We start from the raw sequence: 18256 nt of genomic DNA, 5'->3' as shown, positions 1-18256 counted from the left end.
TTTGGTGCCAAAACTTTTGTCTCAATTTAATTGTTTTAATTCTCTGATCTATTTATAAAATGTTTTGGCAGAATCATGGGTAATGCAGTTTTTCACTAGTAATTCTGCTATTAACTGATGTCAAGTGTGAAAATGTTTAAATAATGCAGGCTCATGGCTTCCAAAAAAAACTTTAACTACAAATTCTTTAAAGGTTTTTTTTTTTTTTAAGTTATTACTAAAAATCAGTTCCCCTATGGAGGAAATGACTATGATTTTTACTTCTGGAACCCGACTGTTGCGTTCTATTGGCTCGATTCATTTCCATGATGCTTTTGCTCCAATAATGTACAATTCAAAGGAAAGTTCAAGGCACAAGAGTAGGGAATGAAGTAAATTGGTTGTTGTGCATCTTTTAGAGTTGCTTCTGGAATCCTGTTCTTTCAAGTCTTTCCCATCATTTCAATGCCTAATGACACGCTCAGTGAATTTAGCGCAAGCATTTAGATTCAGTGATGCTTTACTCCCGATTTGACCTTGCTATAAGCAGCCTCTTTAAAAAAAAGAAAAAAGAAAAGGGGAAAAATAACATCTTAACAGCCTATTTTTTCATACTTAACTGCATACTTAGCATACTTAACTGCCTCTAAAATACTGTACACTTATAAGGTGCAGATTCCCCATACTGCATGTAGGGCACAATCAAATATTAAAGACATGTAATGGATAAGAAGATGGATATTTCAAAGGTGAAGACTGTGGAAAAACTTTGATCACATTTGAAATGCTGTCCTTGTTCGTAGTGTTAAGTAAGCTTTGTTTTTTGTTTGTTTTTTAATCTTTATTTTTGAGAATATAAAGGGCATAACAGCAGTCAACACACTGAAAACTGTCAAGAAGAACAGCAGCATCTTCATATTCCTTGTGATCATTTCCTCAAAGACAAAGCGAAAGAGGGATGGCACACATGCACTGCATCTCAAACGAATCAGCCTGTAAAGCTGAATGGACAAGCTGTGTCCCCTGTTACTGAACATGGCAACAGTGCAGGGCACATGGCAACCAGCTCTATGATTCGATGCGAAGTGCTGTCCTTATCGGCATCATTACTGCCAGACTTTTTGCCAAATTCATCCTGGCAGTGGCAATAAGACATGAGTCCAGCCCTGCACTGCACCGCAATGTTACGAGTCCCATGTTGGTCCAGACAGCTGACCACAAAGCTTTCTGATAATCATGAGGTGGCTGCAAAAGATTTCTTCCTCAATATCGCTTGGGTTCTGAATTATTAAGCAAGCTACCATTTGATTCTGCACCTTTGACTCTACAGTGGGTATAGAAAAGAATCACCCCCCTTTAAAATAATCACATTTTGTTGCTTTGCAGCCTGAAATGAAGGCGGACACAGTTTTTGTTTTATCCTTTTTAGGGCTGCACGTTCTCAAGTTTTTCATTAACCGTTAACCGAGGCCCTTAGCGGTTAATACTCGGTTAACCATAGTGTGCCATAGTAACCATAACCATAGTAATTTCCGGACATTGGCCGAAAAAAAAAAAAAAGGAATGTCCGACAAAATTTAATCTCTCCGGTCAAATTGTCCTATTAAAACTGCCTAATAATGCCGCCCATTAACACAATCTGAATTTGAGAATAAGCCTAAAATGTATAAGGCAAAAGGTAACAAGCAGACTCCGCGGCCGCCTCGCTAAGGCTATGACTATGACTATGTTTGACACGTACAACATTTGAAAATCGATAATTATTTATTTATTTATTTAAATTACATTTATATCTGAATTTATGTCAACCTATAGACTTTCAAATATCAAAATGTCATGAATTAATATGTATTTTTGTACAAAATGACATATAAACATATTTTCCTATTATACTTTGCCTGAAAACGCTTCCAACAAGGCGTCGGTTCTATTTCTAGCATGCACGCGTCGAGCCGCGCCTGAGCCGCGCGTCTCACGCAGGCAGTCGGCAAGCTCTAACCTGTTAACATGGGAACCGAATTAAAAACAGACACGCCACGCATCCAGTGTGTCCTGACCGGCCTAATGATGCCCGGGTGTTGGCTGTTGAGATTACAACAACGAGGTTGTACTTGAAGTATATCTAAGCACTGTATTGCAATACTTGCATTTTGCCCCGTCACTCGTATTAGCCCGCTTCATATTAGAAAAATGACTTCTTCTTGTGGACATTACAAATGTCTGGGAGCGCTCTGGCGGTCTCTGGTGGTGCAAAAATGTATTACAACTAAATTCAATTCACGCCATTGACGTCACTTAACCGAGCAAAATGTTTCACTCGGTTACACAACTTTTAACGGTTAATCGGTTAACCGGTTAACCATGGACACCCCTAATCCTTTTACATTTGATCACTGCAACTTATAACATCCAAGTAAAAGACAAAACACCAACACGTCAGAAAAAAGTTAAAATAAATAAAAACCCAGTACTACAGAGTTGGAAAAAGAATTACCCAGTTGTGTCAGTATTTTGTCGAAACGCCTTTTGCTTTAATAGGGCACTTATGGGCATTTTCGCACCGCAGGAACTAGGAGCAACTGTAGTACCGGATTGCCTTTTTGTAGAACCAAATTAGCTCCAACACTGGAGCAGGGTCTAACCCGCACAACTGGTACTACCCGTGATGTAAGTAGACATTGATTGGCTAGACGCCTTTGTAAACCACCTCACCCACCATGATTTCAACTTATTTCGCAAGTATGATGAACAGCCATAAATGTACGGAAACAGGCACTTCTAAGTTGTAGCAAATGTAGCACTGCTAGTTGTCGTTGGAGATTCTTACTCCTCCTTTTCATTCTTTAAATCGCTTTACATATATGTCGACATTCCATGTCCATTATTGTGAAACCCTTGAGACACAGCAAAAAGAGCTCTGATCACAGCATCCTCCATCCTCCTGTTGTTAACATTGTTCTTCTTTGTTAACGTTCTTGAACGCCGTACACAAATGGCATTGCTGTCGACCGGCTTATATCATGTCATAGTACACACTGTCGGTGTGAATACAACCCTTTAAATGGTACTGGGAAATAGTTTGCGCAAAATCTTCCAAGTATTTTAGTACTGTACATTTAGTTCTGGAACTAAAGCGGTGCGAAAAGCCCTAATTACAGCCTTTAGTCTGTTGGGATATCTCTCTACTAACTTTGCACATCTAGACGTTGCGATATTTGCCCATTCTTATTTGCAGAACTGCTCAAGTTCAGTTCAATTTGATGGTAATCATTTATAGACTGCATTCTTAAAGTCATTCCACAGATTTTCAGTTGGGTTTAAGTCTAGGCTCTGACTAGGCCATGCAAGGACATTCACCTTTTTCTCTTTTAAACACCGTGATCAGTTTTGCTGTGTGTGGCAAAGGGTGGTAGATTTTCCACAAAAATGTTATTGTATTTTGCCCCATCCATTTTTCCTTCTATCCTGACTTGATCCAGTCCCTGCTGCAGAGAAACACCTCATAACAGGATATTATTATCTATAATTTACTGTAGGAATGCTGTTGTTTGGATGGTGAACTGTATTGGATGTTTGTTGAGGCCAAATAATTAAATTTTTAGTCTCATCTGCCTCAAAATCTTCAAGGTGTGTTGTGGCAAAGCTCAGCCGTGACTGGATGAGGCCTTTCTTGAGGAGTGGCTTTTTTCTTGCAACTCTCCCATACAAGCCACGTTTATGGGGAATTTGTGATATTGCTGTCACATGCACACAATGACCACTCTTTGTCATAAATTCCTGCAGCTGCTTCAAAGTAGCTGTAGTCCTCTTGGTCGCCTCTCTGACCAGTTTCCTCCTGGCTCTTTCATTCAGTTTGGAGCAACGTCCTGATCCAAGGAGGGTCTGTGTTGTACCAAATATTTTCCACTTCTTAATAATAGAATTCGCTGTGCTTCTAGGCAATGATAAAGCCTTTGGATTTTTTTTTTTGTACCCGTGCCTGTCCACAACTTTTTCCTGCAGATCTTTTGACAGTGCCTTGCCACCCATAGTTAATAGTTTGCTTAAGTTACACTACCAAGGACTGAAATGCTCCAGGAAAGATCTTTTCGTGCTGAGCTAATCAAAATAAACACAGTTTAAAGTCAAATGGCTTTGTGTGTCATTGAGAAGGTGATTAGATACACCTGATTGAATTTACAAGTTTTAGGAGGGAAGGTGATCCTTTTTCCAACTCAGTGAATCTGTTTTTTCTCTCTCTCTCTCTCTCTTACACGTTGGTGTTATATCTTTCATTTGGATATTTTAAGTTGCACTGAGTAAATGCAGCTGGATAAAAGACAAACTGTCTGTCTTCATTTCAGGCTGTAAAGCAACAAAATGTGATTATTTTAAAGGGGGTGATTCTTTTCTATAGCCATTGTATTCTCTTTTCTGTTGAATTTCCATGAAAGAAAAGACAAGGGACCCTTTCAAGAGGCCTAATAATGCATGTACTCTCATTAACTCAAAAAAAAAAAAGTACATGAATTAAAAGTGTGAAGCTCTTTTATTATTTTATTCTTTCCATTTCACATTCAGTCTGTCTGAAATTTTTCAGCTTTCATGAGCTCATCCGACTATTATTTTCGCATGAGCTGTTGTGTTGGTTCGTCTGAATAATGGCTCTTTTCAATTATGTGTTAAAGGCAAATCTGTTGATAAGCTGTCTTTGCTGTCATCTCTTTGTCATCCTTAAACCTTGGTCACCCTAATGGCACAAAATAATGTGGAAATGGCTGCTATTTATGCTATTCAACTCAAAAGTCTTGAAATGTACATCATGCTCAAACTGCTGCAAAAAGCCTTAATTTAGAGACAATGATTACCATAAAGAAGTAAAATATGGAGACAGTATTTTTGAAGAGATCACTTCACGTTTCAGTGCATGGTTGCAGTTTTATGATTCTGTTATTATAAAATATAATAAAAATAATATAAAAATGATTATAATAATTCATTTAAATTACCTTACAACACAGTACAATGTGTTTAGAAACCAAGTTTTACTACCCATCTGTACCAGACGACCAAAGAAGAAGTAGTCAGCAAGTGGGTTCAAGTGTGGGTGAGAGTAGTCAGTTTTCATGGTGATGTGTTGTGCACCCACAACCTGACAACACTGAAACTGTAGTAGGAGAAGAGTGTACACTGGTTGTCTAATAAAGGGTACAATTTCTCAGCTTTGCACATGTCAACCTATGAGTTTATATCCCTTTCAGATGTACCAAAACACCCACAGGATATGTGCAACACTCTCATGCTAATATCCCGGTGCTTCTTTAGTGAGAGCATTATATGTTCTCTACCATAAGTCTGTTGATGTGAGAATGTTCTGGAGCCAAAGCTTTGAACGTGCCATCAGAGCGCACATTTGGAAGGAGTATGCATCCCTAGGGCTCCGCTTCACTCCTCTACCTGTTAATATGCTAGAGATGACTGAGTTTCAAAGAGAAGAAGATTGCACTGGGGTAAGACTGAAGGACACCCAGGGAAAAACAATAGCTGAATGACACTGTGGTCCAGGAAAGCAAAACAGGAGACCAGGTGAGCAGTCATTAGTGGGGTTGCGGCGTCCGTGAGGAGGGACACATTGGGTGCACGCAATATGGCTTGGGATGAATAAGTCTAGAAAAGGAGGGATGATGGTGACTGATGAGGAGCAGACCACAGAAAGGCCTGGGCTCATGAATATGTGTAAGAGTTGAGAAAGTGATAGATGAGGCAGATGGAGGGAGGGAGGGAGTCAAGAGTGGCTAACATGCCTTGATTCGGTTCCTGAGGCAGATGAAGTGCAGGGGTGAGGACTGCACACAAATGAAGTGCCAGGCTCTGAGAAGCTCTGCTTTGCATGGGGAGGAACCCATTCCAGCTCCACCTCCACTTATGCGCCCATTTGGTAAATCTGTGAGAATGAATGGTGATCCAAGCTGTCAGGGTCCCTAATGACAGCAGCTCATAACGGTTGAAGGTGGGCAGGATCTTGCTGGGAGAAGCTGGGGGCAAAAGGGCTTGGAAGTATTTAGAGGTAAAGTAAACAAAAGACAAAGTGCTGGCTTTTCCGACTGCAATATGTTTGGTTTCTGGAAAACTATTTACACTGTGGATTGCTCTTCACAAATGGTGAGATTTTTTTCCACTTCCTATTAAACTCCATAAGCTAGCAAGCAAGCTACTTATTTTGTCCCAAGACAGCACTAAAATCTAAAATGTTTCAAATTGGGTTTGGTTTGAAATAGCAGTCATTTTGCCGGAGAAGAACTAAGGGTTTTTTCTTGACAGGAACGATGATGTGAGAGCCAAAGACGTAACGCAATCCCTCATAGCGTTGATACAATAGCTAGGAACAGGCTGCAATGGAGCAATTGAGAAAAATCAAATCCAACGATTTGAAGGGGGATATTGGCCTTTTATTAAATCATACAATCCCCCCAAGTCTTAAAATACCCACTTAGAGCTACACTGCATTCACGGTAAAAGATAAAAAGGTTTTAGTTTGACCGAATTAACAGAGTCTTTCCCTTTGCCGCCACATTAGAAGCTGCATTACCATTCGGAGCAGACATAGAAAAACTGCTTTATATGACCTCACAACACAGAAAATAAGTACTAGTGATCCTAATGCGCTTGTAAAGCTCATTTTCAGGGCATTTGATGTATAGCTCATTTTCAGGTCTTTGAGTGTCAAGAAGGTTTTATGATGGAGACAAATATTTTAATGCCTGGTAAATAGCCATGGGGGAATACTGTAAGGTGAAGAAAGGCAGTCTGGAAACTAAAAAAAAAAGTAGGCGTGTTGCTTCACAGATCTGTAGGATAAAGGGCTCTTCTAAGGCAAAGCGAACCACAAAGCTCTCATGAGGGAAGATAAGAGAAACCTCAGTAGATTTGAAGCCTCTGAGAGTACAACAAAGCACATGTCGGTTCTGTGGTATAATCAGTGTCAATTGAAGGGTAAACTATGCATGTTAAAGGTGAGCGCATAGGCCACGGCATTGGTGGTAGCTCCCATTAGCATTTACCTGCGTTTGATACCCTTGGATAGAGAGCGCAGAATAGCTGAATTGGTCATATCTATGGGGCTGCAAGTGGAGATGAGGGAGAGAAGAGTGTGTACTGTAGGTTACTGTGCAAGTGTTGTTACCTGGGCCTGCAGGGTGTTGATCTGAGACTCGAGCTCTTTGATTTTCTCCTCCTGCTTCTGCAGCTCAGCCTGCGCTTCCTGCCGTGCGCTGAACTCCTCGTCGAACTGAAGACAATAAAGCACATACAAAATCATTGACGTAACTATGCGGGATCCATCAACCACAGGACATATCAACAATTCAGCAAGTCTCTCCACCTTCATTATCATCATCAACATCTTGATCCAGGCTAGGAAGTCGCAACTGGTGGCTGAGCGTCATTCACTTATGTGCGTTCGAGTTTCCACAACAATTTTTTTAATAATGTTGATGAATAAGGAACTAAATAATCTAAATTATTTACATTTACCCCACTGTTTAGAAATTTGGGGTCAGTAATTATTTAGCAAGGATGCATTAGCACGGTCATCAAGTCCCTTTTTTGTTTACTGATATTTACTTATAATGTTATAAGAAAAAAAAAACATAATTCAGAAGTAATAGGTTATTTTCCGTCCTGATTTCTGTTACATTTGTCAGACTTGGGCAGGAAGCGGATGGAAACACTCTCAAAGCATCATGGGATACAACTCTTGGCTTCATTATGAACCGCCAATGTTTTAACAAAAAAAAAAAAATACAATATTGTTCATTGGGGCCTTTAACACTATTTGAAATGATGCCTGTAAATAGTGCTCCCAGTATGGCACAAACAAGCTTGCAGATTGGAGCATCAACATTGATTCTTCTTGCACTGATACACATCATGTTGCTCTGCTGCCAGCTATTGATCAGACGAGAACAATCGATGTGCTGTCTCACCGCTCATGGGAGAAAAGTTTGGTGACAGCAGCCTGGTTGCATACCAAGAGAAGCACCCAGGGTGATTAATAGACTCACCTTTTTGGAGAATTCAGCCGCTCTCTGCTCGCTCTCTTCCACCTTGGCTTTATCCACACACTGATCTGTCATACACAAACAGCCGGGTACATGAAAGCGCACAAAACACACGTGTGTATGTAAATTGCAAGGTGAAATGTTAACACGATGCTTAAGATTCTACATCAGACACAGAATGAAGACAATCAAAAGAACAAAAAAGCAAACAGAATACAATGAACCTGTCAGTGTCTCATTCCCCCCTCCCCTCTGGAGATTTGTATTCTGTTCTGGAGGTTTGAGATGCAAATTTAAAAACGGCGCCCCACAAAATCTGTTTTCAACTCATTAAAGTAAGGCAAGAAGTGAGAAAATCAAAAAAAAAATTTTTTTTTTGTTTCTGCAGATGGGTCTGAAAACTTTTAATGAGTCTTTGTTGGAAAGTTATGAAAGTGCTAGTGACAAATCACAAAGAGAATGGGGGGGGGGGGGGATTTACATCACCCTTATTTTATTAATTCCTTTGGTGTCCAAGAACCTGGAAGACAAAACAATTGGCAAGAAAGCACCCCCCCAACATTTAATCACAACACACCAACATTTAATCATAAAACAAATGAAAAAAGTCCAGGACTGCAAATAAAGCCGGTACAGCTGAAGTCGTGTTGCGTTTATAAGACATGACATGCCAGCCAGGTTTTGCAGATAATGTTTTATTTATGCATAATGAGTGTACCTTATCTTACATGTCAGGTGAGTGCAGGTGTTTCAGACAGGGCTCTCATGGGGACCGGGAAATGATAATTAGATCTACTCCAGGAAATCGCAAACTTCTATCAACTGCAGTTGCACCTCCCTCAGTGCAGTGTGATTTCACAGTTATGTTAGACAGAATGTAGTGTCAACCAGTGCAGGATTGTTATAATCATACTCCAGACGTCCCATTAAGCCCCAAAAATCTTTCTGGCGGATTTCATTGAAGTGGTATAACTCAATACTGCTCTCAATACGCTTTTACCTAAAGCTGGTTACCGAAACCTGAAACTCCTTTTTATTCATTCCGAAATGTTCTGGCCACTTTATCAAATTGACCATACTGTTCAAGACAGAATTTAATAGTCTGGAAAACTGAATTGTACCAATGAATAATAAGCTAAAAGGAACTGCACTGAGGTCTAGCGTGGTGTTCGACACAAAGACGTTTCCTTGAAGACTCAGAAGACCTACTGTAATCTCAGACTTACCGACGAGAAGGCTGAAGTCCACCTCTAGTCGCTCCCTGTAGGCGAAATCAGGGTCCATCCCATTGCGGTGGAGGACGATCTGGGACACACACTCCTCGATCACCTTGTAATACTGAGGCCTGGGATAAAAAGGAGTTCAGCGAGAGTGAGGGGACAGAGTATGACAAGAGACAAAGCCGTTAAGTTCATATGAAATACCGCCTTGTGCGTTCCTGCGAGGACAGCTCTTCATAAATCATCAGGTGAGACATATCTTTTAATGGTATTTTACAGCATTGAATTAAGGCTTCCTTTGGTACATAATGAAATCACTAACGGCAAAGTGTGCAGCCGGAGAGCGCTTGGGTGACTTTGTCCATTCAAGGTGAAGACAAACCCACATCCGGGCCTCCATTCTTCCCTCTCTAATTTGCAATCATCTTTGGCTATTAAGGGCAGCAATAAAACCTGAGACGCAAATCTAATCAGTGTAATCTGTGTAATTAGTTGCACAATGGCAGGGAAAACACGGTCTTGTGTTTGGAGCGGTGACAATGACGGGATGGGGAGTAAATGGGTCTGGGACTAGACACTGCCACGGCGCTTAGTGTGTGACCTTTTCTGAGTTATATTACCAAATTTAATTGCTAGTGACATTTAACAAATACAAAGTCGACTTAAGCTGAGCTCTGTAGTGGCAAATAATTATGTTCCAAGCATGACCTTGAATGTCTTATGTAGGTACTCAATTTTCCTCCCAGAAATTTTTCGACCCCTTCTCCCAGCAAAACAAGCTTTCGAATTCTAATGAACGAGCATGACTTTAAAAATGTCTCCGTGCTAAATAATTGCACCACAACTCATAGCTAAAGCCACTTAATTCTAGAGCATTACATTTTTTAATCTCTAAACATTCTTGTTTGATAAGCAATATTTGCGGGGGGAATATAGATAAGCCAATGGATGAAAGGCAGAGTTGTTTGACCCAAAGTAATAAATTACACAACAGGGGTGTATTTGCACTTATGTCTCCTTCTGATTCATATTTCAGATTTATTTGCTGCTCTTATGGTCTGTGTGCCGCTATTAAGAAAAATCAAGATATCCCCTAAATTCAGCCACAGGTGGCACATTTAATATTTTTGATAACAATACACAAACACATAATAAAATAATAATACATAAAATGCAATCATTCAGATGCTCTCTTATCATTGATGGAAGTATTAAAGTGTTAGTTCACCAAAAAGGTAAAATTCTGTCATTAATTACTCACCTTCATGTCATTCCAAACCATTAAGACCTTTGTTCGTCTTCAGAACATAAATTATGATATGTTTTGGTGAAATCTGAGAGCTTTTTGAACCTGTATAGACAGCAATGCAACTGAAATGTTTCCAGGCCCAGAAACATAGTAAGGACATTTTTAAAATGGTAATAATGTAATGTTATGAAGCTACGAGAGGTTTGTGTGTGTGTGTGTGTGTGTGTGTGTGTGTGTGTGTGTGTGTGTGTGTGTGTGTGTGTGTGAAAAAGCAAGCAAAAATATTTACTTTATTCAACAATTTCTTATCTTCCTTGACAGTCTCTGCCACCATTCACGAGCTGATGCAGGAGCCCGTGAAGGAATTGTTAAATAAAGTCATTAATTTTGTTTTCTTTGCACATAAACAGTCTTCTCCTACCTTCAAAACTTTTGGGCAGCCATATCACCCTGGAGCCCAAGACCGGTTTCCCACTGAAGCTAAGCAGGGCTGAGCCTGGTCAGTACCTGGATGGGAGACCTCCTGCTGCTGGAAGATGTGATAGTGAGGCCTGCATGGGGTGCGGATGAGGTGTGACGGCATCCTGGCTAAATTCGCCCATTGGCCTCTGACCACTGTGGCCTCCTAACAATCCCCATATCGGCTGTTTGGCTTCATCACTCTGTCTCCTCTCCACCAGTAAAGCTGGTGTGTGGTGGGCGTTCTGGCGCACTATGGCTGCCATCGCATCATCCAGGTGGATGCTGCACACTGGTGGTGGATGAGGAGATAACCCCTGACTACGTAAAGCGCTTTGAGTGCCTAGAAAAGGTCTATATAAATGTAGGTATTATTATTATTATTTAAAACATAACGGTTGAACCACTGATGTCATTTAATGTTTCTGGGCTTAGGAATGTTTCAGTTGTTCATTCAGTTGTTCTGTGCATCTACACTGGGTCAGAAAGCTATTAGAATTCTCCAAAAATATAATATAAAATAAATAAATAAATAAATAAATAAATATATATATATATATATATATATTATAATTCTACTTCAGTTAGTTGCCAAGGCAACAAATGTTTATACAGTATACAATTTAAGGCATTAACTATAATTGAATATCTCTCCGAGCTCAATGACAAATAACATACTCAACCAAACAAATTATCATATTCATACAATTTTCCAATTTAAAACCTTGTTGTAAGAGACACGGCAGCGATGTGTAATAAGCGTGCAGAGGGGGCGGACGGGGTGGCTGGAACTGATAGGGCTGAGAGTGTCACTGAGCCTGGCTTAGTGGCAAGGCCCGAAGCTTACGCCTGTCACTGATCTACACCGTATCATTATCTCAATAAGCCGCCCTATTTTCTCAACATCCTGGCTACCACCACTGCCGCATGCTGGATAGAACCAGGAAGGAGACGACTGACCCAGAACTGTCACACCCCACCAGAGGAGACGGCATATGTCCCACACATCGGAGCCGCTCTTTCCTTCTCTCTCAATCTGGCACCTTCGCTGTCTGCCTCTCATCTCCCATCCAAACCCTGCTCCACACTGCCCATCTAATCTTCACATCAGTCATGGCCAAAAGTAGAAGATGTGCTCCATATACACTCCCTCTGATCTACCTTCTGTTAGAGAGTCTTGGAGAGTTACTGCCCAACATCTTCCACTGCTCTAAAAAGCAGTAAAACTGGAGGCTGTAGGGCTGAAGGACATCAGTAACTGTTATTAAATCATTCTGTTTACTTTATTTCATTTTAAAAAAGGTTATTAAACAAATTGAGGGAGAAGTTTTCATTCAGATAACCAAGGACAGAGTTGAGAACACAAAGTGAAATGAGGATAAAGATGTCTGGTTGTTTTGCCGGAATTAAAGAATGGTTTTAAATCAAAAAGTGTGATCTATTGGCGCAGACAGCTCTCTTTTATGGCTGGCTTTGATCACCAGAGTATGTCCCAACACCTATGAACAAGAGCAACGTTGTCGACTGATGCGGACTGAAGTAGAGAGATGCCACCAGCCTATTCTTCCCTCCCTCTCCTTGAAGACTCAGCCATCAAAGCACAGACTGATCTCAAGGGGTTCCTTTAATCTAAAATTATAGCCATACAATTTTCCAACCAGCCAATCCAATCTACATAAAACGACTCGCCATGTTCAAAAGCAACCAAAGACATCAGTGACGAGAACTTTATAGATTGACCATGCGATGCAGATGGATGTAAGACAAACAAAACTGTGCATCCTTCTTTAGATGCTAAGCTTAAGAAATATGTTTTAATGCAGATAAAAGTCTCATGGCTCAAACATCGCTGTTTCTCATCATTTTTTTAAACCGGAAAAAAAAGAAAGATAAATATTTGAGTTGATATTCAAATGTCTGATTTATTTGGTCCTTTTTTTTTTTTCTTAGGAGAAAAATCTGAGAGGCAGGAGACTTAATTTTCTTGTCATTTAATCTCATTGGTGTCTTAAAGAAACAATTGGAGATGTTAAATAGATTCCATGTGGTATTTTTTCTTTCCCAAGGGAGAGAATCTTTAATAAGGACATACATTTTTAATCAGCGTTTGTAGTGATCCTGTTTTCTGCCATCAGTTAGAGACAGAGGGGCGGGAGGGATGGCACTGAACGAGAATCTGCCATACTACTTGGTTAATGTGTTTTCTATTTCTCGCTTTTTCCAACAAGCCAGGCAATACATTATTCATGGCTCAAAGTGAGCAGCAACATGTCCATGGTAAATTCCCTCCCTTTCATCGCTTCGCTCTTCCCTCTTTATTAAATATTTTACCTCAGCAACAGGTCTGATGCAACAGTGAACTGAAATGATCAGTATCATTTCTTCACTTTCTGACATACGCACAAACTCTGAGTGCGGCTGAACATGCAAAATAACTCTATCTTTTGAATAAATTATCATTCAAGACTGAAATCTTATATCACGATATAAGTAATTTTATAATACTGCAACAGCACAGCTATACACCAGAATACAAATATTGTTGTTGAAATTACACCGAAATACACACACACACACACACACACACGCACATATATATATATATATATATATATATATATATATATATATATATATATATATATATATATATATATATATATATATATATTTTTTTTTTTTTTTTTTTTTCTTTTTTTTTTTTTTTTTTTTTTTCTCATCTGTGAAATCTGAAGAATGCTTGTTGAGTCAAAATAAAATAAAATAAAATAAAATAAAATATGAACAGATAGGTGCAACCTTGTTATCATCGTACAATGGAATGGATATTAAATAAAATACATGATAGCACTCACCTGATATAATAATCATTCCGGATGAGCAGCAGGTGCTGGAGGATGGACAGGAAGTAAGGTTCTGAGCCTGTGTCTTTCACCATGTTGGACAGGAGATGGTACACTTCACCCATATCAGTGCATAGATGGTTAAGGACACAACTGCACACACTGCTTGCCACATAAAACAATGTTCATCTAAACATGCCATTTCAATACGTATGGATATAAATTGTATAAAAGACTGTAACGGCTGGATAAATCAGGCAAATTATTATTTGTTTGTATTATTATTTAACAAATAATCCAACAGAACCCCTCACCCAACAACCACAGTGGGTTCCAAGATGTCTGTGAACAATCCCCCAGGCCCCTGGCTACCATTGCAACCAGGAAACCTCAGCCAGACCAGATAACTTTATGACTTGAAAGTGCAGTATGTAGAAAGAATATCCCCCCTACATAATTCACTTTGAAACAGACACATACTGCCCACTGGAAAGGATTATTTCATTAATTCATAGCCAAATATTTTCTATAAATGACTATGCATATCATATCATACATTGACTTTTGTATTTGTATTTTTTTGTCCATGCTTATGATGGAACCATTGGTTAATGTAACCTCACATATAGCATGTTTGGTATCTAAAAATTTGTATTTTGATAATCTAAATGAGAGTGTATACGATTGATACCCATGCATCATATGATTGTTCTAGGAATCTTTAATAGTTTTTACGTCAACAACCAATCCAGTTACATGCTTGAACACAGAGTCGTAAACTTTCCCTTGGAAAGTTCAAGTTACCCTTATCTCACTGACCACTTGGAGGTGTGACCCCCACAGAAGTAAAAAGGCACTGTCAGAGTTGACTCTTCTCTCTTCTTTGGCTCTTACCCTTTTGCCTCTAAGACATCCATTTCAACTGCGATCCATCGGAGCTCCGCCGCGCCGGCAGGACATCAAAGTTGCAGCAAGCCATGGTGCAACTTTTCATCTGGGAGAAAACTCTCCCGACCAAAACTGAGTCAGGACAACTTCTTTGAAGTTGTCATTCTTCAACCCAGAAAAATGTATTCACAACATCAACACCACCAAACCATCGAGACGTTCCATTAATGATCCGATCTTGTTACATGCTCTAATACACTAGTACTGTAAGAATGTTATTTTCTATGGCATATGTCTCTCCCCGAATTATCACCCCATCCCTTAATCACCGCCCTTCACCAGGCTCCTGACAGGAGTGTGTGCGTGTGAAAGAGGAGGGGCGCAGAATCATCCAGGTCTGGTGGCATGTGATGAGGCACACCTGAAGGGGAATGGAGCTTCATCACCTCCACAGTTAAAATGCCGAGTGGTCTCTTCCCCTGTGCATGCACGCTGGTGTCCTCGTGGGTCCAGGAAGGGAGTGTTGAGGGATCTCCATGCTTCCGAAGTCACGAGCTGCCGGACCCGTGGTCCGGACAAGAACCACACCGTGGGCCAAGGAGGACGAAGTCGCTCAGAAGAAGCCACCGCCCCTCGCGCCCTGCACCAGACCAGAGAGTGGAGCACATGCGGCCGCTGGACCCTTCCTTCTCGAACACTGCCCCAACTTCAACATTTCCCCGCAGCACGAAAATTCACCACAATTCATTTCCCTTTTGAGCTAATTTGCTACAGTTCATATGCACTAGACTGATTGCAATATGAAGTGCAGCAGTACAATTCTAAGATGAGAATGAACAATAAAATGCAGGAAATACAACTAAAGGTGAATGGCCATCATTCACTGGAATTTGCTTGCTTCAAAGCATGAGTCAAAGCATGAGACTAACCAGAACTGATACCATCTTACTACATTCTAAAATATCTTTATGGATCTAATTTACTAACATATGCAAACACAAGGTATTGAAGAAAAGTGGCTCTTCTCATACCCTGGCTCTGGACATGAATCAAATGAAAAATATTTTAGTTTGATTATTTAAAGCAATAAAATATGGATAAGTCCCTTCCTTTTTATATTTATTTATTTTCTGGACTTAAATCTCATCTTCAGTTTGTCTTGGATGTCTCCAAAACAGAAGAAATGTGCTCTTAAACATGCAGAGTATTGATTAAATGTCCAACATCTCCCTCTCTGAGGAGAAAGGGCAGTGGCTTACCATGACTTAAACCGATGTAAGATCAGATGGTCATCATAGTCTTCTTTTATTATTATTATTATTATTATTATTATTATTATTATTATTATATCAAGAACTAATGTCCCAACCCTCTCTGCTATGTCCACTAAAATTAAATAAATGACTGGCAATCTATTTTATTTTAATCTATCTAGTGGCAACATATAATAATTAACAGTAGCAGCTTATTATTTGTTCCTACTAACAGTCCCACAACGGAATTAATATAACAATGCTCACAAAAAAAAAAAAAAAATATTATATATATATATATATATATATATATATATATATATATATAGTTACAAAATGTTAAAAGAAATGTCAAATAAAAGAAAATAACAAACTTTGAAAATATGGGCTAAAATAGTTTAAGGAACGGTGTGTATATTTGTCCAGTCATTACATGTACTCTAGGTTTTGACAATGTCTGTTGAAATATTTAAACACTAACCACAGGGTGATGCACTAGTTGGACTGGAGCACACTTTCTTGAGCCTCCACAATCACTCCTTCCCCTCCGCTGGGATAGAAATCAAAAAGATGTGGAGCCTCAATATTTAAAGAAAAAAGAAAATTAAAAGGTACAGCAGATCTGTTTCGATTTAAATAAAATCTGTCTCAGGTTAGAGAATTATATATTCTTTAAAATAATATTAACTATAAATCATATAAACTTTATGTATAGTGTATATGTAACACTATATATTTATGGAGCAATAATAAAACAGAACATTAAGCCTTCCAGCCACTGCACTTTAAAATCTGCCCTTGCAGCAAACCAGCACTGCACCAACACTGATGTACATTTTATAATTAACTCATATCATTTCAGTTATTCATACGGTTGAGAGTGCACCCCATGTTCAGCCAACTCAATGTGAGAATACAAGCATCTTCAGAGCGAAATTTGCTGATAACCCAGGTGATCTGCTTAAGTGAATTATTTTCTCCATACTTCAAAACAACAAAATGCACCAGAAAGCAATTCTCTCTATTAAGCAGGAACACGAGTGTGCACACAGACACACCACTGTCTGTGCATATTTGTATTTCACACATGTTTGCAGTAATGTACCGGTGGGGTAGGTGATGCATAAACATGAGCTGTAGCTGTATGGAACTGAGCAATACGAAAGACAGAGAGGGAGGGTCAATCAATCACACTGCCCAATTTTCGATTCATATATAATATATTCAACAGCTTCCTGAAGTCACTATAGTGCCCAGAACTAAACCAGAAGTGCTATATTTATACTACTACTACCACTAACTAAAATAATTATTGTAATGTGTAACAATTTATTTTTTTTGCTCTGGATGAGCGTTCACGGTGTGTGGGAGTGTGTGTGTGGGTGGGTGTGTGTGCACTTGGATGAGATAAATGCGGAGCACAAATTCCGAATATGGGACAGTATACTTGGCCACACGTCACGCCACTTTATTTCTACAGTATAACTTATAAAGTGGAGAAAGTAACTTTGCACATCTCAACTAACTATCATATACTATTATTAGGATTAGTAGAATAAATTTACATGTGCATGCAAAGATATAGTCTGTTTGTTAGGGGGCCATCAAAATAAAGTGTTAGCGGGTTTATTAAGCAGACACTCAAGTGCAAGTAAAACAATGGCTGGTAGCTATTATAAAAATAAATACATAAAAATATAATAATAAAAACAAAATTGTATAGGTAATACATGTAAACATTCATAAAAATATTAATTTGTAATAATAATAATAATAATAATAATAATTACATGAAGCAGCCTGAGAGAAAACTTGAAACAAGGTTTATGCACACAGTCCACGTCGTCTTCTCCATTTGTAATGTATTTCTGCGGCAGAATTAGATTTTTTTTTGCACCCTCAGATTCCAGATACATAAAAAGTTTGTTTCTCGGCCAAATATTGTCCTATCCTAACAAACCATACATCAATGCAAAGCTTATTTATAGGCTTTCAGAGCTTTCCCTTATGACTGGTTTTGTGGTCAAGGGTCACATATATATGTACAATTTCTACAGGTAAATATTCATAAAGCAACCTGACAGAAAACGAGCAGAGTGGGCCTGGAGAACGTTTGATGTTTCGAAAGAATAGAGGGAGGAAAGAACTGAGAAAGACAGAGACCGTTGCTTAGACACGCATATTACACAAGGCACTTACAGATCAATGCCAAATTGTCCTTCGAGACAAATGTTGTGTCTCTTACACAGTTGGCTGCTCACGAAAATCATTAGTCCAGACAGCCTGAACTAAAACGCTGGCTTGTACATCATTTCAGTAAAGCTTT

General features: G+C 39.2%; 1 protein-coding gene across 9 annotated transcripts in view; it reads right to left on the bottom strand.

Annotated features, from left to right (window-relative positions):
• The window catches only part of LOC128027467 (protein diaphanous homolog 2), a 375948-nt gene that overhangs the window by 236628 nt on the left and 121064 nt on the right, over positions 1–18256 (bottom strand). For all 9 annotated transcript variants that reach the window (XM_052615104.1, XM_052615108.1, XM_052615109.1 and 6 more), the window contains 4 exons: positions 13802–13918; positions 9245–9363; positions 8022–8086; positions 7142–7246 (listed from right to left, as the gene is read on the bottom strand). In XM_052615104.1, the coding sequence (XP_052471064.1) occupies positions 7142–7246; positions 8022–8086; positions 9245–9363; positions 13802–13918 (406 nt within the window). The remainder of the gene's footprint in view (positions 1–7141; positions 7247–8021; positions 8087–9244; positions 9364–13801; positions 13919–18256) is intronic.

The sequence above is a fragment of the Carassius gibelio genome, chromosome A14, assembly GCF_023724105.1.
Source record: "Carassius gibelio isolate Cgi1373 ecotype wild population from Czech Republic chromosome A14, carGib1.2-hapl.c, whole genome shotgun sequence".
NCBI classification, from domain to species: domain Eukaryota; kingdom Metazoa; phylum Chordata; class Actinopteri; order Cypriniformes; family Cyprinidae; genus Carassius; species Carassius gibelio.
Note: the sequence above shows the minus strand (reverse complement) of the source record. Positions and strands in the feature narration are given on the sequence as shown.